Genomic DNA, 24,170 nt, shown 5'->3' with positions numbered 1-24,170 from the left:
CATTGAGCCAATGGAATTAACGTCTCAACGCCGGCTCCGCCGTAATTGGTCAGAATTGGTTGTCCGAGAGGAAGTAAGGCCAGTGGGGCCGGAGCATTTATTTGTCCCGCAGGGATTGGGTTCCGCAGGCCCGAAGGGAGAGCCAGAAGACGGACTGTAGGGAAGGGGAAAATTTACGAGAATGTGGGTAGCGGCTCAGTTTGGTTTCGCTTGTCACGTGACTCGTAAACCCAAGTTATTACCGAGGCAAGGAGAAAATATCCTGTTAGCCCAAGCTAAGTGACAGAGCTTTGACTCACTCAGCCGGCGGAAAGTCGCTCAATCGCGAGGTGTCAAAATCCATAATCCTTGCATTATGCTACTGATGAAGAACAGCAGTTATACATCCTCAGGACTGTTAACGAACGAAGGGACGAGAATCTGGAAAACAACAAAACGTTAAAAATCATTAGGGTTTGGTGAGGGAATCTGTCTTCCGGCTTGGGTATAATTACCAATAACAGTATGTGTCCTGCATTTGTATAGTTTACAGAATATTTTCACCTTGGCCGGGTTCTCAGTTGGTTAGAGCATCCTCCCATAAGACAAGGTTTCACGTTCCATCTCCAGTCAGGGCACATACAAGAATCAACCAGTAAATGCATAAATAAATGGAACAAATGGATGTCTCTCTCTAAAAAAAAAAAATCAATTAAAAAATATTTTCAGCCCTGGCTAGTTTGGCTCAGCAGTTAGAGCGTTGGCCTGCGGTCCGGAGAGACCCGGGTTCGGTTCCCGCTAAGGGCATGTACCTTGGTTGCAGTTTGTCCCCAGCCCTGGTTGGGTGGTGCGGGTGGCAGCCACTCGATGTGTCGCTTTCACGTCGATGTTTCTCTCTCTCTCTCTCTTCCTCCCACTCTATCTAAACAAAATATAAAAAAAAAAATAAATAAAATAAAGTAAAAAAATAAAAATAAATAAATAAAAAATATTTTCAGCCTGGCCAGTGTGGCTCAGTGGATTGAGCGCTATCCCATGGACTGAGAAGTCCTCATAGAATTCTTAGTCAGGGCACATGCCCTGGTTTTGGGTTTGATCCCCGGTGGGATGCAGCTGATCAATGTTTCTCTCTCACATCCTCTCTCTAAAAAAAAAAAATCAGTAAAAAATATTTCTTCATTATTTCATTCACATCTAATCCTCAACAGCTTTGAGGTAGACAGGCCAGGAAATATTTTACTAACTTTACAGATGAGGAGACAAAGGTTCATGACTAGAATGTAGAAATACCAAAACTCGGGATGACCTAGGAGTTCACTTTAATTAATGTTGTTGTTTTTTTTTAATCTTTACCAGAGGACATTTTTCCATTTTTTGTTCAGATAGAGTGGGAGGGAGAGAGGAAGCGAGAGAAACAAACATCGACGTGAAAGGGACACATCAAGTGGCTGCCACCTGCACGACCCAACCAGAGCCGGGGACAAACTGCAACCAAGGTACATGCCCTTAGTGGGAACCAAACCCAGGTCTCTCTGGACCACAGGCAAATGCTCTAACTGCTGAGCCAAACCGGCCAGGGCTAGGAGTTCACTTTACATTTATTTTTGTTAATTATTGATTTGAGAGAGAGAGGAAGGGGGAGAGAGAGAGAGAGAAATCGATTTGATGTTCCTCTTATTTATGCATTCATTGGTTGATTCTTTTTTTTTATTATGTCACTTATGAAACTGAGGGAAAAAGATGGAACATTCTGTTTTTACTTAAAAAGAGATTTAATTCAGTACTTTGATTCCTCCGTATTTGAAAACCACATTTTCTTTCTCAGAATGGACAGCACTAAGATGACTTCCCTTTTTAAAGGAAAGTATGATGGAATTTTAGCAGTGAGCATTATCCAGTTCCTACTCAAACCCCACTCAAAAAGAAAATGTGAGAGAAAAATGTAAGAAGTTTTGTTTGAGGCAAAAGGACTCCAATCTCATTGCAACAATATTTCATTCCAACAAACTGAGTTATGCCAGTTCTTCCATTAGTGACTAGTAAATGACCACTGAAAACAAATAGCAATACCCTCATCATATAATTTTACATAGATTGGCTTAAATCCAAATATATGCATATAGAACACGTATACAGATAAATCGGTGTTGAAAATTTTATTTACTTATTTATTTAAATCCTTACTCGAGGATATTTTTCCATTTATCTTCAGATAGAGTGGGAGGGAAGGAAGAGGGGGAGAGAGAGAGAGAAACACCGATGTGAGAGAGACACATTGATTGGTTGCCTCCTGCACAACCCCATCGGGGCCAAGGACGATTTGAAACCGAAGTATGTGCCCTTGGCCGGAATCGAACCCGTGACTTTTAGATCCAATGGCCGACGCTCTAACCACTGACCAAAATTGGCCAGGGCTGTGTTAAGAATTTTAATTTTAGCCCTGGCTGGTTTGGCTCAGCAGTTAGAGCATTGTCCCGCGAACTAGAGAGTCCCAGGTCCTGGGTTTGATTCCCGCTAAGGACACATATCTCAGTTGCAGTTTGTCCCTGGCGGTTGGGGTTGTGTGGGTGGCAACCAGTCGATGTCTCTCTCTCTCTCTCTCTCTTGCATCGATGTTTCTCTCCTTCTTCCTTCCTTTCTCCCTCCCGCTCTATCTGAAGATAAATGCAAAAATGTCTTCAAAAATGTCCTCAGGTGAGGATAAAAAAAAAAGAAACATGGATGAGAGGGAACATTGATTGGCCGCCTCCTGCATGCCTCCCACTGGGGATCAAGCCTGCAACCCAGGCATGTGCCCTGACCAGGAATTGAACTGGGACCTCTCAGTCCATGCGTCGACGCTCAGTCCACTGAGCCACACGAGCCACACAAGCCGGGCTAAACGTTATTTTTTAAATATGGTTTTATTGATTTCAGAGAGTGAAAGGGAGAAATAGAAACATTGATGAATCAATCGGCTGCCTCCTGAACACCCCCTACTGGGGATTGAGCCAGAAACCAGAGTATGTGTCCCTACCAGGAATCAAAACAGTGACCTCCTGGTGCATGGGACAATGTTCAACCAACTTAAATTTTTTTTTAAATCTTCACCCAAGGATTTCCATTGTTTTTTTTTTTAGTATTTATTTATTTATTTCCTCACGCAAGGACATTTTTCCATTTTTTATTCAGACAGAGTGGGAGGGAGAGAGAGGAAGAGAGAGAGAGAAGCATTGACGTGAGAGGGACACATCGAGTGGCTGCCACCCACACAACCAACCAGGGCCGGGAACAAACTGCAACCGAGGTATGCACCCTTAGCGGGAACCACACCCGAGTCTCTCTGGACCGCAGGCCAATGCTCTAACCGCTGAGCCAAACCAGCCAGGGCTTTAGTATTTTTTAAAATCCTCACTAGAGGATAATTTTCCATTTATTTTCAGACAGAGTGGGAGGGAGAGGGAGAGAGAGAAACATTTATGTGAGAGAAATAAATCAATTGGTTGCCTTCTGCAAGACCCTGGCCAGGGCTGGGGACCGAACCACAACTGAGGTTTGTGCCTTGACTGGAATCAAACCTGCAACTCTTTGGTTCATGGGCCAACACTCTAATTGCTCAGCCAAACCGGTCAGGGCAATTTTTTTTTTTTTTTAAATAGAGTGGGAGGGAGGGAGAGAGAGAGAAACATCGATGTGAGAAGACACATTGACTGTTTGCCTCCTACATGATCCCCACAGGGCCAGGGGTTGAACTGGCAACGGTGGTAAGTGCTTTGACCAGGAATCGAACCGGGGACTCTTTGGTCTTCAGGCCAATGCTCTAATCCAGGGTGGGCTGAAACATTTTCGGTTAACGCCTTCACTTTTCCTATAGACTTCAACATGTGTGGCCCAAACAACACTGTTTCTGAAGTGGCCTCTAATGCAGACTTTGAAATTCCTTTTTCAGCCTTACCTTGGCTGTCACTTTGATACCGGTAAACAAATTTCTTTTTCAGAGCCTCTGTTATGAGGGCAGGCAGGGTTAGTAGCATCCACAGGTTTAGGCTTTGCATCTTGTTTTGACCTTTTTACTGACTGACGTTTTACACTGGTCATATCTTTAAGGATCTCTAGCGTGTTGGGCATATCCAGTTTCTTTGGGCTGTGCTTATCCAACACCAGCCTGCCTGTCTCTCTCTCTCTCTCTCTCTCTCTCTCTCTCTCTCTCTCCTTCTCTTTCTCTCTCTCAGATCTCTGATCAAATCAGCAGCAGATGTATTTTGGTGAAGAGCTAATGGAGGGAGGGATGGAGAGGGGATGGGGGTGGGAGAGAGGGTAGTGCTGTGGTAGCTGAAGTGCTAAAATCTAAATCATCTGCAGTAAGATTTTGCTGTTCTTGCAGGGTCACACTTTTGGCAATCTGAGCTCTGAGAGCAGCAAGTTCATTTTCAAGAGCACAGATCTTCTGCAGTGCTTACTAATTCACCCATAGCATCTTCAGATGAGGTCCTTCTAGAGAAAGATTTGGTAAGGAAAACTGCCTGCTTAGAGGTTTCTCAAAGAAAGGGAGGTCATCCTGAAGTGTTTTCCTTGACCTGACCTCTCCTTCATCTTGTTGAGCATTTTCCTCCTTCTTTGGCTACCCATCCAACATCAGCAAAAGATGCCACTGCATCCTCTCCTGGGTGACTGGGGCTCCATTCGATTATAGGGCTGGTAAGCTCAAACTGAACGCTTGGACATTGGATCAGAGATAAATTGGTACCAATTTTCATTATGATACTTCGAGATGAACCATATGGCTTCCCAGATCAAAGTACCAATTACATGCTTACTCCAACCTGTTGAAAAACCATCTTAATTAGGCACTTAATCCAGCTAAGCATTTAGATGGCAAAGTCTCTCCAAATTCGCATTTCAAGCACTTCAAGCACATAAAGCAGTTCATGGTCCATAAAACTCACACTCAGTCGCAAGGCAGCAGTAAGGCGTCTTCCTCAGCTGTGTCTCGCTCAGCTACTCAAGCTTCCAGCTTGACGGTCCCAGGGCGATGATGCCAACCATCCAATCTCCTCCCCAAGCCTCAGCCAGACACAGTGGTTCTCAACCTTCCTTATGCCACGACCCTTTAATACAGTTCCTCGTGTTGTCTGTAGGCGTATCTGCATGTGGGCGGACCTGCCTGGAGACAAATAGAGGAACGGTGTCTCGGTTCCTAAGACCACCGGAAATATGTGTTTTCCAATGGTCTTAGGCTACCCCTGTGAAAGGGTCCTTCGACCCCCAAAGGGGTCGCGACCCAACGGTTGAGAACCTCTGCCTATTGGAGACTGAACCCACAACTTTGGCATGTGGGGACAATGCTCTAACCAACTGAGCTACCTGTCCAGAGCAGGAATACACTTTAAATAAAATAATGAGGCTATACTAATATAGGTATTTTCATCTGCCTGCCGCCCCAATAATACTTCAGATAAAGGGTAGCTGGGTGAATAAAGCAGAAAAGTTTGGGGTGTGGATCTGGGATTCAAACTGATATTCTTATGAAAATCTGAATGGGCTGAAGGGTAAAGACAGGAACAGGATCTAATATTTACTGGGCAACTATTATATGTTCAGGCATTTTCATGTTACTTATATAATTCTCATAGCTACTCACAGCTGTCAGAGAGAAGTTAGGTAACTTTCTCAAAATTACTCTATAAGTAGTTTAAACAAAATTTAGATGCCTGAGCCCATATTCTTTGCACTATACTAAGCTACCCTGCTAGGGCTTTCTCAAATTTCTCAGCTGTCTTTCCTTCTACATCCTGCATCTTGCTCAAGTAGTGAAAATACAAAGCATGTTCCTAGACTGATGCAGAGCTCTAAGGAAAACAAAAATGTCCTTGCTTAGATTTTTTCCCAGAGCAAGAAAGGTTTCAAAGGGCTTCCTTCTGGCTGCAGAGATGATTAAGTGGAAAATATAGCCCTGGCCAGTTTGGCTCAGCAGTTGAGCATCGGCCTGTAGACCAGAGAGTCCAGGTTTTGGTTCCCGCACGTACCATAAAAAAACAAAACAACAAAAAAAGAAAATATAGTCAGCTTCCATTAATGTTAGAACTGGAAGGAACCTCCGGCATCATCTGCTAGTCTACCTTCTCTCTTCCATCAGATTTATCAAGCTCCTGAGAGGGAAAATTACTTGCCTACAGTCACACGCCAAATTAAGGTAGAGCTGGGTGGGACTAGTACCCAGATGTCCTGACTCCCAGTCCATGGTTCCTTCTTAATGTTACTAATTATCAATAATCTTTTTAGAAAATAAGTTTTTGTTAGAGAGAGAAGGGAGAGAGAGAAACATGATGAGAGAGAACACTGATCAGCTATTTCCCGCATGCCCCGTACTTCGGATCAGGCCTGCAACCCAGGCATGTGCCCTGACTGGGAATCAAACCCGTGACCTCTTGGTGCAGGGGAGGATGCTCAACCACCTGAGCACCTCACCAACCCAGGCATGTGCCCTGACCAGAATCCAACTGGGGACCTCTTGGTGCATGGGTCCACGCTCAACCACTGAGCCACACCGGCCTCTCTCTAATATCAATTTAAAAAAAGAAAGAAAGAAGTGTCCAAAAGATCAGGGCCTCTGTTGAGCAGCCAGCTCCTGTCCACCAGAAGGGTGCCTCAGCAGCCTAGGCCCTCTTCCTAGGTCCTCTCTCTAGCCCCTTCCTTGGCTCTTGTGCATTTTCTCCTCGTCTCCGCATCCACCTAGCTCCTGCTTCCCATCTCTGATTGGCCCTAGGTCACGTCACTCCTAGTTTGGACCCGCCCACCAGGAGCTGTCATTGGCAGCGGAAGCGTACGCGACGGCTGTGGGGGAGGGGGTAGGAGGAGCTCTGGGAAGGAGGCGGGAATTCCCGACTGGAGGCCGGAACCGAGCGGGTCCCATGTAGAGACCGTCGCGAGGTGAGTGCGGGTTTCCTGGGAGTGGGGTTCAAGTTGTCCACCCAGTTCTCCCGGGGGGGCCTAGCCGGGGCCCAGGAGCTGGAGTTCCGGTTCCCACATTTTTTTGCTTCCTGGAGTGCTGGCGGCCTCGGACCCCGCCTCCTGAAGCCTGGACTTCCAGACACCACCCTCAGTTGTGTCAGCCTGTCCCGGGACCCCATGCCCCTAGGGCCTGTTGCCTGAAGTGGCCGCTTTCTGCTTTTTGGGGGATGGCGTTCGGGGAACGGAAGCAGGAGAGTGATCCAGCACCCAGACTCGCCCTGTTCAGGTGGCCCACGAAGCTACCCCGCGACATCTCAGCACAGCCCCAAACCCCGCTTAGACTCATCCATTCCTTTCAAGAAGGGGCCTGGCCTCCACCTTTCTTACAAGACCCCAGCTCCCTAGTTCTCTGGGAACTCCAGGTGACAGAGTAATGAGATATCTACACAGTCCTCGTGCCTCTGTTTCCCCCTTGCTGGGCCCCTGAACAAGTCACTTGGAAGGAATCAAGTCTGAGGGGAAAGAGGAATGTTCCTAGTACAGGAGTGGATGAGTCATATTAGGAAGGTCAAAAAGTGGCTGGGGTGAGGGAACTGCAGTCTGCTGACCAGTCTTTCCCTTTCCTGGGCCCTATCCTTCCTTACATGACCATTACCCCACTCACTCTCTCTTCCTAGGTCTGAGAGTTAGTGGAGCAATCACAGCCACCATGGGGCCCTGGGGAGAGCCAGAGCTCCTGGTGTGGCGCCCAGAGGCAGTAGCCTCAGAGCCCCCAGTGCCCGTGGGACTGGAGGTGAAGTTAGGGGCCCTGGTGCTGCTGCTGGTGCTCACTCTCATCTGCAGTCTGGTGCCCATCTGTGTGCTACGCCGGCCTGGAGCTAACCTGGAGGCTTCAGGTAAGGCTCTCCTTTTCCCTGCTGCCATGGATGCTTGGGGTAGGGAAGGCTCTGGGGCTGAGAAAGGTCACCTTGGTAGGAGGAGGCAAGAGTGACCATTGCTTGGGTTGGGGTAGTGGGACCTGGAGGGGGTTCATTTGCTCATTCTCCTCTGTGCTTCACTCCTGCCCAGCCTTCCGCCATAAAGCCCTGAGTCTAGTAAGCTGCTTTGCAGCGGGTGTCTTTCTGGCCACCTGTCTCCTGGACCTGCTCCCTGACTACCTGTCTGCCATAGATGAAGCCCTGGCAGCCCTGCACGTGACGGTGAGCACTGGCTGGCTGCATGTGACCCTGTGTATGTGAATATTCGGGTGCATAGCCCTAGGAGAGGTGGTTTGTATGGATCTGTTTCTGTGTCACTCCATGACTGTGTGGAAGGCTCTTGGATGTAAACCTATGAATTGTGATTTTTAATTATAGGGTACAACTTTTTGGGGGCCCCTCCCAGTCTCTATGTAACCCTTATGTACCCTTTGAGACAGTGTGAGGAACCTTATTACCAGGTGCATGATGTACTCTATGGGTTTCTCAGTTGCAGCCTCTAGGAAGTTAACAGCACTCCAAGCATCATCTTTACCCTCTCACCACTTTCCTGAAGGATTAGAGAAAGGCCTACAGGCCTGGGAAGGGTAGGAGACAATCCCAGAGGCTTGGTGTTGCTAACCAAAAGGGCCCAAATAAGTAGGATATGGGGAAGATTAAGTCCAAAGCATAGGAAAGTCTCATAGGAAAAGCTGAGACAATTGGGTAGTGGTGCAAGGACAGTACCCCAGGCTCTTCCTCTATTTACTGAGACTGAGGAAGTAACACTGGATATAACCTGTGTGTCTGTGACTGAATGACCTGTTTTTCTGTGTGACTGTATATCTAAATGTCCCTGCAGCAGTTTGTGGCTCTGTGTGTGAGCATTTGGGAAGATAGGCCAATGTGTGACTCCTTTGTGTGCCTACATGTGGCACTTTGTGTGCATCTACATCAGTGACTCTGAACTGGGGGTGTTTTTGTCCTTTCCCCAAAATATTTGGTAATGTCCAGAGACATTTTTGGTTGTTACAGCTTAGGGAGGGAGGGCATTTTGCTGCTACTGACATCTAATGTGTAGAGGCTATGGAGGCTGTGCAAAGGACTACCTTCCACAACAAAGAATTATCTAGCTCCAAATGTTAATAGTGCCAAAGTTGAGAAATCTTGGTCTACATATAACACTGTGACACCAGAATCTGTGTGATTGTGTTTCGCTCTGTGTCTGTGTGACCAAGTGACTGTGTATCTATGTGACCAAGCATGGTCCTGTTCTGTGTGGGACCCCATGTCTGTATAACTGGGACTCCATTGGACTCTGCATCTGACTCTTCTTCCCCATACTTGGTCTGTCTCTTGAACTTTTTGCTGCCTCCTCTGCCTACAGCTCCAGTTCCCCCTCCAAGAATTCATCCTGGCCATGGGCTTCTTCCTGGTCCTAGTGATGGAGCAGATCACACTGGCTTACAAGGAGCAGTCAGTGCCACCACCTCGAGAAGAGACAAGGGCACTGCTGGGAACAGTGAATGGTGGGCCGCAGCACTGGCATGATGGGCCAGGCGTCCCACAGGCAAGCGGAGCTCTAGCAGCCCCTTCAGCCCTGCGTGCCTGTGTACTGGTCTTCTCTCTGGCTCTGCACTCAGTGTTCGAGGGGCTCGCGGTGGGGCTGCAGCGAGACCGGGCTCGGGCCATGGAACTGTGCCTGGCTTTGCTGCTCCATAAGGGTATTCTGGCAGTCAGCTTGTCCCTGAGGCTGCTACAGAGCCACCTGCGAGCAAAGGTGGTAGCTGGCTGTGGCATTCTCTTCTCATGCATGACACCTCTGGGCATTGGGCTGGGTGCAGCTCTGGCAGAGTCAGCTGGTCCATTGCACCAGCTGGCCCAGTCTGTGCTGGAGGGCATGGCAGCTGGCACCTTTCTCTATATCACCTTCCTGGAAATCCTGCCCCAGGAGCTGGCCACTTCTGACCAGAGGATCCTCAAGGTCATTCTGCTCCTATCAGGCTTTGCCCTACTTACTGGCCTGCTCTTCATCCAAGTCTAGGGGCTCCAAAAAGGGCAGCGGAGATTGGGTACCAAGTGCTCTTGACCCACCTCCCCTCCTCAGGAATGGGGAAGGAAAGTATTGAGGACCAAAGAGTTCTCTGAGAGGTGGGGATGGAGCCTTTGGGACTGTCTGACCAATGAGAAAGAAATGGGTAGACAAGAGCCTGGCCCCCAGGCCCAATGGACAAGGCATGGTCAAGTCACTAGATACATGATCAAGAGACATTAGTATTAGGAAGACAATGAGTGCTGGAATCGGGCAGACACTACACAGGGACAAACTGACACTGAGGAGGCTGAAGAGTACCCAGATGCTATGGGATAGAAGTAGAGAGGACATAGCCCCAGTCAGCAGTTCTCTTGTTCTAGCCCATTTCAGTCCTCTGTCATTTGGAGTGGGCCTCTCCTACTTTTCTTAGATCCTACTCTCACATCTATCTCCCTCCTCCTTTCTCCCAAGACATTAGTGCCAAGTGGCCTCTCCCTGCCAGTTTTGGTACCTTCTCTGGCTTTTCTAGACCTGCTCACTCTATTTTTAAAGTGCCAAATAAAATGCCCTCCCTCTTTCTCAAAGCACAGTGATGCACTGAGCCCTGCCCAGCACCTCAGTGAAGGGAGCCCTCTTGCTCCTTATTTTAGTCCCAGATTCTGGGGTGGGGCAGAAATGTTTGCTAAGTTGGGGTGAAGGGAGGGTTGGCAGATTGGGCCCCTACATTTGCTGCACCCTGGGAATACTGAATGTTCATATGGTGCCCCATACCCAGATGATAAACATTGAGCTGCCAAACCTTTTTATACCATAGGAGCCCAAGGGGGAAGGGGAATGTTCACCCCCAGGGTTATTTTTAGGGGAGGGAGTAGGGCTGTGCACAGTGCCATATTCTCTAGAATCTATTTTACTTACTGATCTGTTTTGGTACATGTTACCCAAATAAAAGATGTTTCTCTACATCTGTACAGAATCTGATTCATTTGTCTTGGGAAAAGCAAGGGCATGTGGCCAGCCTTAGGGCCTGAATCTCAGATGTTTACAGTTGTTTTTTTAGTAGTCTCCTTGGTCTCACTGTTTTCATTCAGGCCCTTCTACCCTTCCCTGAAGATGACATTTTTCCTTCTTCTGTCTCTTCCTTCTTCCTTCCCTGTCTCCACCCCTTCCTTTTCCTCTCCTTTTCCTCCTCTTCGTACTCCCTCTCCTCTTCGCATTCCTAGACTCCGAACTAATTTAGAACTACTTTTCCCAGCTTGCTGCGCGCAGGGAGGAGCCGACTGGGAGGAGCAAAATCCCCAGTTACCCCAGTCAGCAGGGCTGCTGGGAATTGGTGTCCGTTTCCTTTCCGTCGTGCGTGGTTGAGACTGTGAGCGAGTCACGTAAACAAACTACAATTCCCGGAAGCCTCCGCGTGCCACAGGTCAGGGCTAGGCTGGGGCCGGGTTCGCGGTGCTCGCTGAGACGGCGGCTGCGGCTACGGCTGGAAGACCCGGGCGGGAGCCCGCGGCAGAGGCCGTGGCTTGTGCTGGGAGGGTGGCGGGGAGGGACGGAGGAGGAAGATGGCGACGTCGGGGGCGAACGGGCCCGGCTCGGCCACAGCCTCAGCTTCCAATCCACGCAAGTTTAGTGAGAAGATCGCGCTGCAGAAGCAGCGTCAGGCCGAAGAGACGGCGGCCTTCGAGGAGGTGATGATGGACATCGGCTCCACCCGGGTGAGGGGCCGCGCCGGGGAGCGGAACGAAGCAATTGCGGAGCGGGGAGCCGAGAGGCGGGGCGGGGGCGGGGGCGGGAGCCGCAGCGCAAGAGGCGGAACGGGACAGCGGACGCCGCTGTCTGGGATGCGCGGGTTGAGGGCCGAGGGGCAGGAAGACGGGTTTTGCCGGGGGAGGCCGAAACTTCAGAGAGGTTGGGAGTTTGGGAATGACTGAGGGCTAAGTGAGTAGGGAGTGGGCGGAAAGAGGAGATATTTCTCTGGAACCCGGCAGAGGTCGGAGGTGGGTGGTCATTTGCATCTCTGATTGAGTGCTCTCGGGGATTCGACTGAAGCATCCACGATGTTGGGTTATGGGTTTGCGGGTTTGGTCCGCTTGCCCTACTCTGTCTTCTTTGAGTTGGTCAACTTCAATCTAGTCCCTCTGCCCTCCTGGCCACTCGTGGCACTTCAGTTCCTCTGGGAAAGGGCCCCTTGAGTGGTTTAAACAGCAGCGCTGGGTATAGTGGGGCAGGAAGTCCCCTCCTGCGTCCCGTACCTTTGCTTCCTTTTTCAAACACTTCTTGTGGTTTCCTGACGTGAATGAAGGTGAGGTCCATAGCTCACAGACTGGTGCTTGGAGTTTTGCCGTGGTGGCCGCCTTGGAGTAGAGGTAGGGCTTTGAATCTTGAAAGCGGGAACCAGCGGCTATAGGTTGTGTGGAATCCGATGGTTTGCTGAGCTGTCTGGGAGATGGTTGCTGCTTTGTGGGTCAGTTGGGTTGGCTTGGAAGGTCTTCTACCTGTGGAGAATTATTAATTCCCAGGAAGCGTCAGAAAGAAGGCATCCTGGCAGAGTTGCCTCTGAAACCCCTCTGGCCTTGAGTTCTTGTTACCAGGACTGGATGTCCAAGGAAGTGAGGGGTGGGAGTTTGCCCAGCTGGTATGCAGTCCTAATTTAGGGAGGCATTGTTCTCAAAACAGCAGGTGAGGAGGATATTGCAGTATCCCTCATGGCAGTGAGCTAGAAGGAATTTAAGGGGAGATGGTAGAACATAAATACATTTCAGAGCTCTTTCTCCTGGTTTGACTGTGATTGCATCTGTCTATGACTGACTTTGGTTTTATTTTTGTGTGTGTCTCCCTTGACTTTGTTAGTTTTTTTTTTCATGTTTGTTTTCCCTTTGGGTCTCTAGAGACCATGTGCCCTAGTTTGTGGGAGACAGAACAGAGAGAATTAGGTGGGGAAGTAAATCTGTGAGGGGGTGGGGGGTGCACGCCTATACCCTGCTAACTGCCATGAGAATCATACTCTGTTGACTGCTCCCTGTTAGTAGCTTTTTGATCATGGTGGGGCAGAGGCAAGAAGGTGGGTGAGAGGCTGATCTCCAGCTGACTGCTTGAGGCCCTGCTCTCTGGACTGTGACTCCAGCAGAGGCATGATGGGTTCTTAGGGCTTGTGTGTGGAAACAAAGAAGGGCTGTGAGAAACTCAAAGCTGGGCCATCTATCTTTGTAGTGTGTTGGTCTGTCAAAAGGCCCCCTTAGCCCACCTTGCCCCTACTGGATCACTTCTCTGCTGCACATAAAATCTAAGGGGCATACTAGATTTTCTGGGGCTTAAGCCTGTTATTTGGCTAGTTGGGAGGGCTCTTTTGAGGCAGATATGGCCATGGGGGCCTATACTACTATGAGACTGGGGTTGTCATATATATTAGCAGCCCCGAAGTGGTCCACAGTTCAGCACAGTGCTCATTAAACTCGCTGGACCTCTTGGAACAGAACGTTAGTTCTGAGGTTAGCCTATGTACAGTAGTATGTCTCAGAAGTTTTTGGAAGTTACCCCTCATCAGTTGCCCTCGGTCTATTTATTTGGCTGGTGATAGTGGCTGAGTCTGAGAAGTAGGTAATCACCTCTCACAGAGGGACAGAACTGTAGACAGACTAAAACCATGCCAGGCTGAGGGATGTGCTGTCTCACTCCAGTGTCAGACTTACCGCCCCAAAGCAGGGATGAGACTAGGGAGATGGCTCTGGCCCAGACTGGAGTGGGCTACTTGTTCTCTCTCCTACTCCCATTCTTTAGGTTTTTCTGCCCATTAGGGGCCTTACAAGTAAGTAGAAGAATGTGCCTCAGTTTGGCCCTGTTTTTACAGTTATGAGAGCCATCATTTCTTAGATGTTCTAGTTTGGGAGGTGCAGGCTCTGTGTAGCCTTTTTGAGGCTGGGCAAGTAGCAGAGCCCAGAAGCCTATGCCCCTTTCCTTACCTGTGGAAGGAACAGGGCTGACAGTAGTGTCTCTGTGGCATCCACCTGTGACATTTCCCTCATTGTCCATTCACTCGGGGACACATCTGGAAGGGAAAGCAGAGGTGCCTAATAGGCACCTTTTCCCAGGAGTTAAATCATGTGACTAGCCTGGGGGCTCCTGGCAGCCCTTCAGGGACTCTGTTTAGACTGATGACAACTGAGCAGAGTGTCAGGCTCCATGCCTGGCAGGGTAATGCCAGGCATTAGTGATATCATTGATGAGGGTAGCCTGCAGAAGAGCTAGGGCAGATTGTTTGCATCAGGTCTCAGTGGAGCTTTCCTCCAGCACTGTTTTTTGTTTTTTGGTTTTTTTTCCTGGCAAATCTCTTAAAAGCCGTACCAATAGCAGCATCTGCTGGAGACAGAGATAGCAAGGGTAGCTAAAGAACAGGAACAGTACTCAGGCCCCTCCTTGACATTCCCATTTGCCCTTCATGTTTCAGTTACAGGCCCAAAAATTGCGACTGGCATACACAAGGAACTCCCATTACGGTGGTTCTCTGCCAAATGTGAACCAGATTGGCTGTGGCTTGGCTGAGTTCCAGGTGAGTGGACAGCAGCCTTGGGAGAGTGCAGGCTCTTTGGCAGCTCCCCCATTGACTCACCTGTGTGTTTTGGCAGAGCCCCCTCCACTCACCTTTGGATTCATCACGGAGTACTCGGCACCATGGACTGGTGGAACGGGTGCAGCGAGATCCCCGAAGAATGGTGTCCCCACTCCGCCGCTACCCTCGCCATATATCCTTCAATTCACAGAGGGTTTGGGGAGTTGGGAGGGTGGTGGGTTGGGGTCCCTTAGGAACTCATGGTGGGAAGGGACTTTAAGTGTCATCTAGTCCCATCCTTCTCCAGGAGCTCTCCTTTACCCAGCCTCCCAGAAAAGTGACCATTTGGCCCATGTGTCAGTGCTGGCTCCTGTGCAAGGGAGTGGCAGCTCCTGAGGTTGTGCCCTCCATCTCTTGCTGGCTTTGACTGTCCTTATTCAGCTTACTCTTTGCTCTCTCCTGCTAAACAGGGCTTGTTTCCCTTCTCACATTTCTGTCCGTAGCTTTCAATCTCAGAGACCTCCATAGATCTGCCTCCCCAAATCCTGTCTAGATATTCTCCTATATTTTTCCAACTTTGCTGGGTGTCACCCTTTTCTCTTCCATTCTCTGACCTGATTGTTGTTCCTTGTCCAGGAGGAGAAAGGTTGTTTCTTGAAACAATTCATCTGCTGCCTCTGTTATTCTCTCATCTGATCTCTAGCCCATCCAGCCTCTCCTCACTTTTTACCTTAACTGGTGCTGTTCACATTGACAGCTCTCCCTACAGTCCTGCCTACTTATCTCCTCCCCCGGAGTCCAGCTGGCGGAGGTCAGTGTCCAGGGCAGGCAGGATCTTCTGCCCACTCTCTGACATGTCTCTGGAGGGAGCTTGTGTTTGGGTTGGGCTTGCTGGGCTAGGCTTTCAACAGTACCTCCTCTCCTAGGGGCAGGGCTGGGAGGGGTGGGGGCAGGTGGAGTAGGTGGGTCAGAGTCCAGCCTTGGCCGTATTGACACGGGTGGCCAAGCCTCCCAGGCCAAGCAGGGCAGGACCAATGATAACTGGGGCTAGCTGGGGTGTGTATGTAAGGGGGAAGGGAGAACAGCTGCCTCCTGTTAAGAGTGGTTGCCAGATGTAGTGCTCTGGCACTCAGATTCCTGAACCCTTTCCTGTCCACCTCATTACTAATACTCATACATAGCAGAGTTGCTGGGCTCCATTTCAGCTTGTCGTGACAGATAGAAGCTGAGATTTTCCAGATCTCCTAGATCAGTGATTTTCAAGCTTTTTTCATCTGATGGCACACATAACCTAATTACTAAAGTAGTGTGACACACCAAAAATATATTAAATTTTTTGCTGCTCTGACAAAAAAAATCAGTATAATTTTTATTGATTTATAAAATAATAATAATAATATTAATTACCTATCCTTTTTGCTCCTGAGTGACTTTTTTATTTTGGTTAATCCTCAACCGAGGATATTTTTCCATTGATTTTTGGAGAGAGTGGAAGAGAGGGAGGGAGGGGGGAGGGAGAGAGAGAGAGAGAGAGAGAGAGAGAGAGAAATAAAAACTTCAATTTGTTGCCTCCATATGTGCCCCGACCAGCCGGGGATCAAACCTGCAACCCAGGTATGTGCCCATGACCAGAAATTGAACCTGCAACCCTTTGGTTTGGGGGCTGACACTGTAACCACTGAGCCACATCAGCCAGGGCACTCCTAAGTGACTTTTTAATGAATCAGTTATTGCCCAGACCGGGTAGCACAGTTGGTTAGAGCATCCTCCTGATACACCAAGGTTGTAGGTTCCATCCCTGGTCCGGGCACATGCAGAAGTCAACCAGTAAATGTATAAATAAATGGAACAACAAATTGATATTCCTCTCTCTCTCTCTCTCTCTCCTGCTCGCTTTGCCTCCCTTGCCCCCCTTCCTTTCTCTCTAAAAATCAATCAATAAAAATAGAAAATCAGCCCTGGCCGGTTTGGCTCAGCGGTTAGAGTGTCTGCCTGCGGTCTGGAGAGACCCAGGTTCGGTTCCCGCTAAGGGCATGTACCTCAGTTGCAGTTTGTCCCCGGCCCTGGTTGGTCGTGCGGGTGGCGGCCACTCGATGTGTCCCTTTCACATCGATGTTTCTCTCTCTCTCTCTCTCTCTCTCTCTCTTCCTCTCTCTCCCTCTCACTCTATCTGTACAAAAAATGGAAAAATGTCCTCAGGTGAGGATGAAAAAAAAAAAAAATAGAAAATCAGGTGCCAGTACTTATATTTAAGGATTTGGGGGGTGGTATGTGCCCCTAGTGGGAGCTGAACCCAGAACTCTCTGATCCGCAGGCTGACACTCCAACCGCTGAGCCAAACCGGCCAGGGCTTTTTTTTTTTTTTCAGATAGAGTGGGAGGGAGAGAGGGAGGAAGAGAGAGAGAGAAACATTGATGTGAGAGAGACACATCGAGTGGTTGCCACCCACACGACCCCAACCAGGGCCGGGGACAAACTGCAACCGAAGTATGTGCTCTTAGCGGGAACCGAACCCGGGTCTCTCTGGACCACAGGCGGATGCTCTAACCGCTGAGCCAAACCAGCCAGGGCTTATTTAAGGATTTTTGATACCAAGAATTAACCAATCAAACCCAACCTTACTATGCAATGTGACCAATAAGATGCAACTCTGTTATATGATCGATATATTTAGGGTTCAAGACAGGGCATTCACATCGGACAGCTATAGTGTTTTGACTATTATCATTTTTTTTATTTTTATTTGACAATCTAAGGGAAAAGAGGTCAGTGCCCCTGACTAAATAGTCAGGTATTGTATATTTTAAAAATTCTTGTGGCACACCAGCATGCCATGCTACACTGGTTGAAAATGGCTGTTTTGGATTGATTCGGGGAGAGGGTTCATGGGTCACAGATATTAGAAGAACCAGAAAGAAAAGAGGCATGGTCCTGGGTGCCTAGCCCTCTCTACCTTTACCTTGGCTGCCCCACATTTTTCATTCCCCCTACCTGCCTTCTTGACCATTGCTGACCTTCCTTCTTGTGACTTTGTTTTTTATCCCAGGACAATGCCCTGGGGCAATTTCCCTGCAGAGAAGGGGCAGTTGTTTCGACTACCATCTGCACTTAACAGGTGATGGCTCTTGCCTTCTTTAGTCCACATTTCCTCTGATTTAGTTTCTGGGCCCTACTCCCTCACACATACCCTGTTTCAGCCCAGCTAGTGTTTTCCCCTGCTCAGGATAGCATGGGGGCCAGGAAGACTGTCATTGGTGCCAGCTGATCTCTATTTCCCTGCAGGACAAGTTCTGATTCTGCCCTTCATACAAGTGTAATGAACCCCAGTCCTCAGGACACTTATCCAGGCCCTACACTTCCCAGTGTCCTGCCCAGCCGCCGTGGAGGTAAGTGGCGTATCCCAGGGTAGGGAGGTAACGATGGACCTTTGGTTTAAAGCAGGTAGGCAAGTGGGCACTGCAGCCAACTCCACTGCATCCTTTGCAGGTTATCTGGATGGTGAAATGGACTCCAAAGGTATATGTTTCTCACCACCTGTGGGTACCAAATACCTAAGAATTTCTGGGCTGGTGTTGAGGCTTTGCACAGAGCCAGGGAGTGGGACTCCCTCCTGTCTGTCTGTGTTTCCTATCCTGCCTTGCTAGCTCCTTCTGCAAGCTCCTCTTCTTACCAGTCTTTCTCTTTCAAGTCCCTGCTATTGAGGAGAATTTACTAGATGACAAGCATTTGCTAAAGCCCTGGGATGCTAAGAAGGTAGGTGTGGCCAACTATCCCTCTTTCCATGGGCAGGTCTTCCAGAGGTCTCCATTGAGCACTGTTCTCGTTCTTCACATTGTTCCTTCTCTCCTCAGCTGTCCTCATCCTCCTCCCGACCTCGGTCCTGTGAAGTCCCTGGAATTAAGTAAGTATCTCTGTGATGTTGGCTGAGGGGATGGAAAGGGAAATAAAGAAATGTGGGAGACTGGTCTCTGCTCTTCCCTGACTACTGCCCCCCCCCCCATTATGTCTTTCTTTTCTTCTCCTTCCCCCAGCATCTTTCCATCTCCTGACCAGCCTGCCAATGTGCCTGTCCTCCCACCTGCCATGAACACAGGAGGCTCCCTACCTGACCTCACCAATCTGCACTTTCCCCCCCCGCTGCCCACCCCCCTGGACCCAGAGGAGACAGCCTACCCCAGCCTGAGTGGGGGCAACAGTACCTCCAATTTGACTCATACCATGACCCACCTGGGCATCAGTGGGGGCCTGGCCCTAGGCCCAGGCTACGATGTGCCAGGTGAGTGGCTGTCCTCACTGTGTCCATGGGGTGCTGCCTGGCTGGAGGGCCTAAGGGGTGGGAGACTCGAGGACCAGTGATTGCCCACATCAACCCATCACCTGTCCATACCAGGTTTTCCTCACTGTGCTTTTCTGCCAGTGAGAACTGGTGGGTGTGATTTTTCCTAGAAAGAAGGAGAGCAGCCCACAAGTGGGCAAGGCCAACCTCACTGCCAGGGACAGTGTAGAGAGGACATTGTGTTGCCACTTCCATAGTCTGGTCACTGTTACCCATTCTGGGCATAAAGGGACCTAGTTCCCATCAGTAATGTTGGCATCTCTGGTTTTTTGTCTGTGCCTGCAGGATTTCATTCACCTCTCAGCCATCCATCTTTGCAGTCTTCCCTAAGCAATCCCAACCTCCAGGCTTCCCTGAGCAGTCCTCAGCCCCAGCTCCAGGGCTCCCACAGTCACCCCTCACTGCCCGCCTCCTCCTTGGCCCGCCATGCACTGCCCACCACCTCCCTGGGTCACCCCTCACTCAGTGCCCCAGCCCTTTCCTCCTCATCTTCCTCCTCCTCTGCTTCATCTCCTGTGCTGGGTGCCCCCCCTTACCCAGCTTCTACCCCTGGGGCCTCCCCACGCCATCGCCGTGTACCCCTCAGCCCCTTGAGTTTGCCTGCGGGCCCAGCCGACGCCAGAAGGTCCCAACAGCAGCTGCCCAAACAGTTTTCGCCAACAATGTCACCCACCTTGTCTTCCATCACTCAGGTATGCGTGGCTACCTTCCCTACATGTCTGTCTTCCTTCCCCTTCTCTTTTCCTCCTAAGTTCTTTCCCTCCCATCCTCGTTTCCTCTAATCCCTCTTCTCCTTACTTTCCGTACTCCTTGTCTCATCCATCCTCTTCAGTTCCTCTGTCTCCTTCCTGCCCCATCTGTTATCCATCTCGTCTCTTCTTGGCTTAAGAGTGCAAACCTTTGGGTTAAGCTTTCTGATTCAAAACCTGGTGCCACCTTTTACTAATAGTCTCCTTGGACAATTTAACTTCTGTGAGTCTCAGCATCGTCATCTAGAAAACGTAGATGGGAATGTAAGAATCAAAGGAAATCGTATATGTAAAGTGCATAGCACTACGCCTAGCCCAGGTGCAGGCTTGACACATGGTGGCATATCCTTTTCCTTTTCGGTTCCTGTCCTTTTCTTGTCTGTCTTTTTCCTCATGCCTTCATCCTGTCCTGTCCCTTCTCTCAACTCCCTTCCTTCTTTTCTAGATTCTATAGACTGAGAGATGTTCAGATCATGGAGCTTACTTCCCTCAATTTATGGATGTGGAGACTGGGGCCCAGAGGGACTTTCCCAAGTTTACACAGCATGTTAGAAAGAGTTGGGACCAGAACTAAAAACTTAGTTTAGGGCTTTTCCCAAATGCTAAAATTCTTAGCTCTTCCCTCCCTCCTTCTCTTTTTTTACTCTCTCTCTGTATCCCTTGTTCTTTCACCCTAATGCTCTTGTTTCCCTCTCCTCTGCCCTACTTTCTCCTCCTCCTCCATTACCCTTCCCTGGAATGTGTGTTCTGTGTTCCATCTGACGCAGGTCTCCTTTTCTGTAGGAAAGGCTGAGATCTAGGCCAGCAAGGGCTGTGTTCTCTTGGAGCCTAGAGTGAACCTAACTTTCTTGCCTCCTTTTCTCTTTTCTTCCTGTCTCATTCCCTCTGGCTTTTTCAGTACATTAGAATAGCAGTTCTCAAGTTCACTGTTGTGCTGTCAAGCACTGGTTAGGTGTGTCGCAAGTACTTGATTACTACTAATTGTTGTAACACCAAGGTTTAGGAATAGTTTACTTCTGGACTGGATTCAAAATTATTCTTATATTAGCCTCATTTAATGGCTTTCATTCCGATAAGCAATTTTGAGTAATTGCACCTAATCTCAGGGATATCCATGGGAACGTTGTCAGGTTTGTGTTCAGGATGGTTGCAGTGTCCAGGGGTGGGAAGCGCTGACTAAGTTCCTCTTGGGGACACACTGAAAGGTAAGCTTCCCACCCTTTTTCTTGCTTCTATTTAGGGCGTCCCCCTGGACACCAGTAAACTGCCCACTGACCAGCGGCTGCCTTCATACCCATACAGCCACCCAAGTCTGGTTCTGCCCACCCAGCCACCCACCCCAAAGCCTCTACAGCCAGGGCTGCCCTCTCAGGCCTGCTCCGTGCAGCCCTCAGGTGGGCAGTCCACAGGCAGGCAGCTGCACTATGGCACACTGTACCCACCCAGCTCCACTGGGCATGGGCAGCAGTCTTATCACCACCGGCCAGTGAGTGATTTCAGCCTGGGGAATGTGAGTACCCAGGTCCCTAGTTCTGAAGCAGGGGAGGGGCTGGGAGTGGGTCAGCGGGGCCTGAGTGTTATCATTGGTGTAGTCTGAGTTGGGAAATCGAGGTGGGGGAGATCTTTCTTTCCCCCAGGGAACATGGCACTCCAATTTGGGGCTCCTCCATCCTGCATTTGACCCCTTTTCCTGTCCCTCTCCCCCTAGCTATCTCTGCTCTGCTTGCTCTTTGATGACTACTGCTTTGACCCGTTCTCTTCCTGGCACGCACAAGCTGTGTCCCAGCAGGTACGGTGCCCATACCTACTTTGGGGCCCGTGCTCGTCTCTGTTGCTCTGCTTGCTGCCATTTCCTTCTGTCTCTGCTTTTGTTCTGGGGCTGGGGGTGGGGGTGGGGTGGGGATTGTTGGGCAAAGGGGATGTGTTAGCAGGGCTAGGCAGTGGCAGGCAGGCACCCCTGTTCTAAGGCCCACTTCCTCAAGGTTTGTCTGTGTGTCTATAGCTGGAGCAGTTCAGCATGGAGAGTTCATCAACCAGCCTGGCACTGGATCCCACTGGCTTTTCTGAAGGGTCTGGATTTTTAGCAGGTGAGGGATCAATGAGTGGCTTCCAGGACCCTCATGCCCTCAACCACCAGAACTTGACCCATTGTTCCCGCCATGGCTCAGGGCCTAACATCATCCTCACAGGTGAGAAGTGTGGGTGTCATAGAGGATGGAGGGAGGGGTTGGTACATTTGCTGCATAGTAGGATATTGAGGGGTCCTCACCCATTTCTTCTGCCCACACAGGAGATTCCTCCCCAGGTTTCTCTAAGGAGATTGCAGCGGCCCTTGCTGGAGTGCCTGGGTTTGAGGTTTCAGCAGCTGGGTTGGAGTTAGGGCTGGAGGAGGAGCTGCGCATGGAACCACTGGGCCTGGAAGGGCTCAACATGCTGAGCGACCCCTGTGCCCTGCTGCCTGATCCCGCTGTGGAGGATTCATTCCGCAGTGACAGGCTACAGTGAGGGGGCTCATCAACACCCCTCTTACTGACCCTGTTCCCCATCACTGTCCCTTTTCTCCCTTCCCCCTGGCCAGTAGAGACTCTACTTTCTGCCCCCAGATCCTCTTTCTAACATGAATAAGGGATCCCAAGAATGAGGAAAAGCAAGGGGTTTATCCAGGTGGCCCCTGAATTCTGCACAAGGTGTGGGCCTGGGGGAGCTCAAGGGAGGGTCTAAAGCACTTGTAACTTTGAACCGTCTGTCTGGAGGTCAGAGCCTGTTGGAAAGCAGGGGGTAGAGGGGAGCCCTGGAGGCAGGGCTAGTTCCAGATGCCCAGGGGTGGGCAGTGCCAGCCCCTCCTCACCACTCTTCCCCTTGCAATGGAGGAGAGAGCCAGAGTGGATATTATTTTTTATTAAATATATTATATGTTAATAAAAAAATATCAAACTCTTGATGTGTTTGACTACTGTTTGGGATGTGGCTGGGGAACTCTAGGGGGTCCTTGAGGTACAGGCCCTTTCATCTGTAATGCTTTTTGCATCTTCTGAGCACCATTGTTTGTGGAGCCCCCCACCTAGCCTCAGAATTTGTACCCAGCATTGGACATGGGGGTCCAGGCCAAATTTAGGCTCCCATGGCAACACAGGTGCCCTCCCATCTGTCCAGGGCCCTGCTGCAGCATCAGGGGACAGGCTCTTGACTGGCTAGGTGAGATACTGCTCTTCCTCAACCCTGTGGCCTGGCAGTGAGTTGAAGTGAGGAGGCAACTGCTGGCTGAACTCATAGGTCTGATGTTTCTGATTGAATGACCCCAGCTTTCTCCAGGGGTAGCTGGCCTCGCTGCTAAGGCTCCCTTGGAGAGAGGATTTAACAAATCCTGACACCATATAGGTTTTGGGTTGGCTACCCCTTCTTTATGGTACTTTAAGCCTGGAAGACCTAGAAATTAGACAAGTGGTACTTGGCCAGCCTCTGATCCCATGCTTCTAGGTCTCGGGGAAACTCTGAGGCCTCATTCCTAACCCCCTCACTAATCATGAATTCACCCTCTCCACTCTTCATTCATTCATTCACCCTGTAGATGCTTGAGTGCTAACCATGTTCCAAAGAGATTTTCTCTCTCTGGCTTGGGTTGCTGCTAGCCCTCTAACCATCCTAGCCTCTCCCCTCTTCTCTTCCATTCCCAGCATAGTCAGAAGGGTCATGTCCCTCCTCAGTTACCCACACCTCTACCACAATTTTCATACCCTAACAGTCCTGGCCTTTCCTCTTCCTCTTTCCAAAGCTTTTGTCATTTTCAGAAAAGAGAACTGAAGGTGCCCTAAATGTGAAAGTAGGGGCAGCCACCTGGGTGTTCACTGCCTAGGCCTTCAGGGCCTTCTCCCAGGCCTGCATGTCTGACTAGGAGCACGCCTTGGACTTCAGAGGCTGCCCTGGCAGTGTCCTGCAGTGTAAGAAGCTGCTTGGGTGCAAGGGGCCCTCCTAGCCTCCAGGGGTCGCGCTGCAGGCCGCTGGGCTCTGGCCGGGCGCTGGCCCGGCGCTGGGCAGGCGCCGCTAGGGTCACGGCCGCCGGCCCAGGAGGGCGTGGGGGGGAGCTTCTCTGCCCACAGTCCCTGAGTGGGGGTGGTGGGGGGAGCGGAGAAAGCGAGGCACGCGGAGGAGCACCCCACCTCCAGCCCAGCGGGAGCCCGAAGGAGCGGGAGCCGGGAGGAGCGCGCGCCCAAGTAGGCTGCACGGCAGCACAGTCCTCTGCGTGGCGCAGCGCGGGATCGCCGGGATCTCCCTCCACCGCGTCCCGGCGCCCTCGCCTGCCTCTCCTTCCTTCCCTGGCCGCCTGGGAAGGAGTGGTGCCCAAGTCGGGTGCGCCATGTCCGGGGCTGGGTAGCCCGCCGTCCGCCGCCCGTCGGCCGCCCGCCAGCCCACCCTCCGAGCCGCCCGCAGCGGGCAGGCCAGGGAGTCGCAGGGCAGGCAGGTAGGGGCTGGACAGGGCGGGGCGGCGGGCGGGGAAGGAAGGGAGAGGGTGCGGGCTGGGGGAGGTCCCCCAGCTGCTCTCCGGCGTGGCACATCTGGTTCCGGTTCCTCTCTCCTGGGGAAGTGAAAGTGGAGGGGAGTTCGCTAGCTGCGCCCGGCGCCTGTACCCTCTTGCTCCTGCGGG

The 24,170-nt window shown here is 50.5% G+C and overlaps 2 protein-coding genes and 1 pseudogene across 3 annotated transcripts; 2 read left to right on the top strand and 1 right to left on the bottom strand.

Moving 5' to 3' along the window:
• Positions 1–378: 378 nt before the first annotated feature.
• LOC118637696 lies at positions 379–4,826 on the bottom strand (annotated as a pseudogene).
• Positions 4,827–6,810: 1,984 nt separating this feature from the next.
• Positions 6,811–11,271, top strand: SLC39A1 (solute carrier family 39 member 1). The gene is made up of 4 exons (XM_036273385.1): positions 6,811–6,888; positions 7,587–7,805; positions 7,978–8,108; positions 9,253–11,271. The coding sequence occupies exons 2-4, from the start codon at positions 7,619–7,621 to the stop codon at positions 9,907–9,909; spliced, it is 975 nt and encodes a 324-aa protein (XP_036129278.1). The 5' UTR covers positions 6,811–6,888; positions 7,587–7,618; the 3' UTR covers positions 9,910–11,271.
• A 115-nt stretch (positions 11,272–11,386) lies between these two features.
• On the top strand, positions 11,387–22,409 carry CRTC2 (CREB regulated transcription coactivator 2). Of its 2 annotated transcripts, XM_036273312.1 has the most exons (15): positions 11,387–11,612; positions 14,342–14,443; positions 14,520–14,636; positions 15,193–15,254; positions 17,490–17,558; positions 17,726–17,829; positions 17,930–17,959; positions 18,132–18,196; positions 18,295–18,344; positions 18,475–18,719; positions 19,065–19,471; positions 20,769–21,038; positions 21,237–21,317; positions 21,531–21,717; positions 21,819–22,409. In XM_036273312.1, exons 1-15 carry the CDS (start codon positions 11,460–11,462, stop codon positions 22,031–22,033), a joined length of 2,157 nt encoding a protein of 718 aa, XP_036129205.1. In that variant the 5' UTR covers positions 11,387–11,459; the 3' UTR covers positions 22,034–22,409. The 2 variants fall into 2 exon arrangements, with proteins under 2 accessions (XP_036129205.1, XP_036129206.1); XM_036273313.1 differs by lacking the exon at positions 21,237–21,317.
• Positions 22,410–24,170: the final 1,761 nt, after the last annotated feature.

The sequence above is a fragment of the Molossus molossus genome, unplaced genomic scaffold (genome assembly GCF_014108415.1).
Source record: "Molossus molossus isolate mMolMol1 unplaced genomic scaffold, mMolMol1.p scaffold_m16_p_20, whole genome shotgun sequence".
NCBI lineage: Eukaryota > Metazoa > Chordata > Mammalia > Chiroptera > Molossidae > Molossus > Molossus molossus.
This window is presented reverse-complemented; position numbering and strand designations above follow the sequence as displayed.

Excerpts from the sequence above, each read along its gene's own strand:
- SLC39A1 (XM_036273385.1), top strand. The coding sequence starts at position 7,619 with ATGGGGCCCTGGGGAGAGCCAGAGCTCCTGGTGTGGCGCCCAGAGGCA. Across the intron at positions 7,806-7,977 it reads AGCTAACCTGGAGGCTTCAG|CCTTCCGCCATAAAGCCCTG; the intron begins GTAAGGCTCTCC and ends ACTCCTGCCCAG. Across the intron at positions 8,109-9,252 it reads TGGCAGCCCTGCACGTGACG|CTCCAGTTCCCCCTCCAAGA; the intron begins GTGAGCACTGGC and ends CTCTGCCTACAG.
- CRTC2 (XM_036273312.1), top strand. The coding sequence starts at position 11,460 with ATGGCGACGTCGGGGGCGAACGGGCCCGGCTCGGCCACAGCCTCAGCT. Across the intron at positions 14,637-15,192 it reads TCCGCCGCTACCCTCGCCAT|ATTGACAGCTCTCCCTACAG; the intron begins ATATCCTTCAAT and ends GGTGCTGTTCAC. Across the intron at positions 19,472-20,768 it reads CCTTGTCTTCCATCACTCAG|GGCGTCCCCCTGGACACCAG; the intron begins GTATGCGTGGCT and ends GCTTCTATTTAG.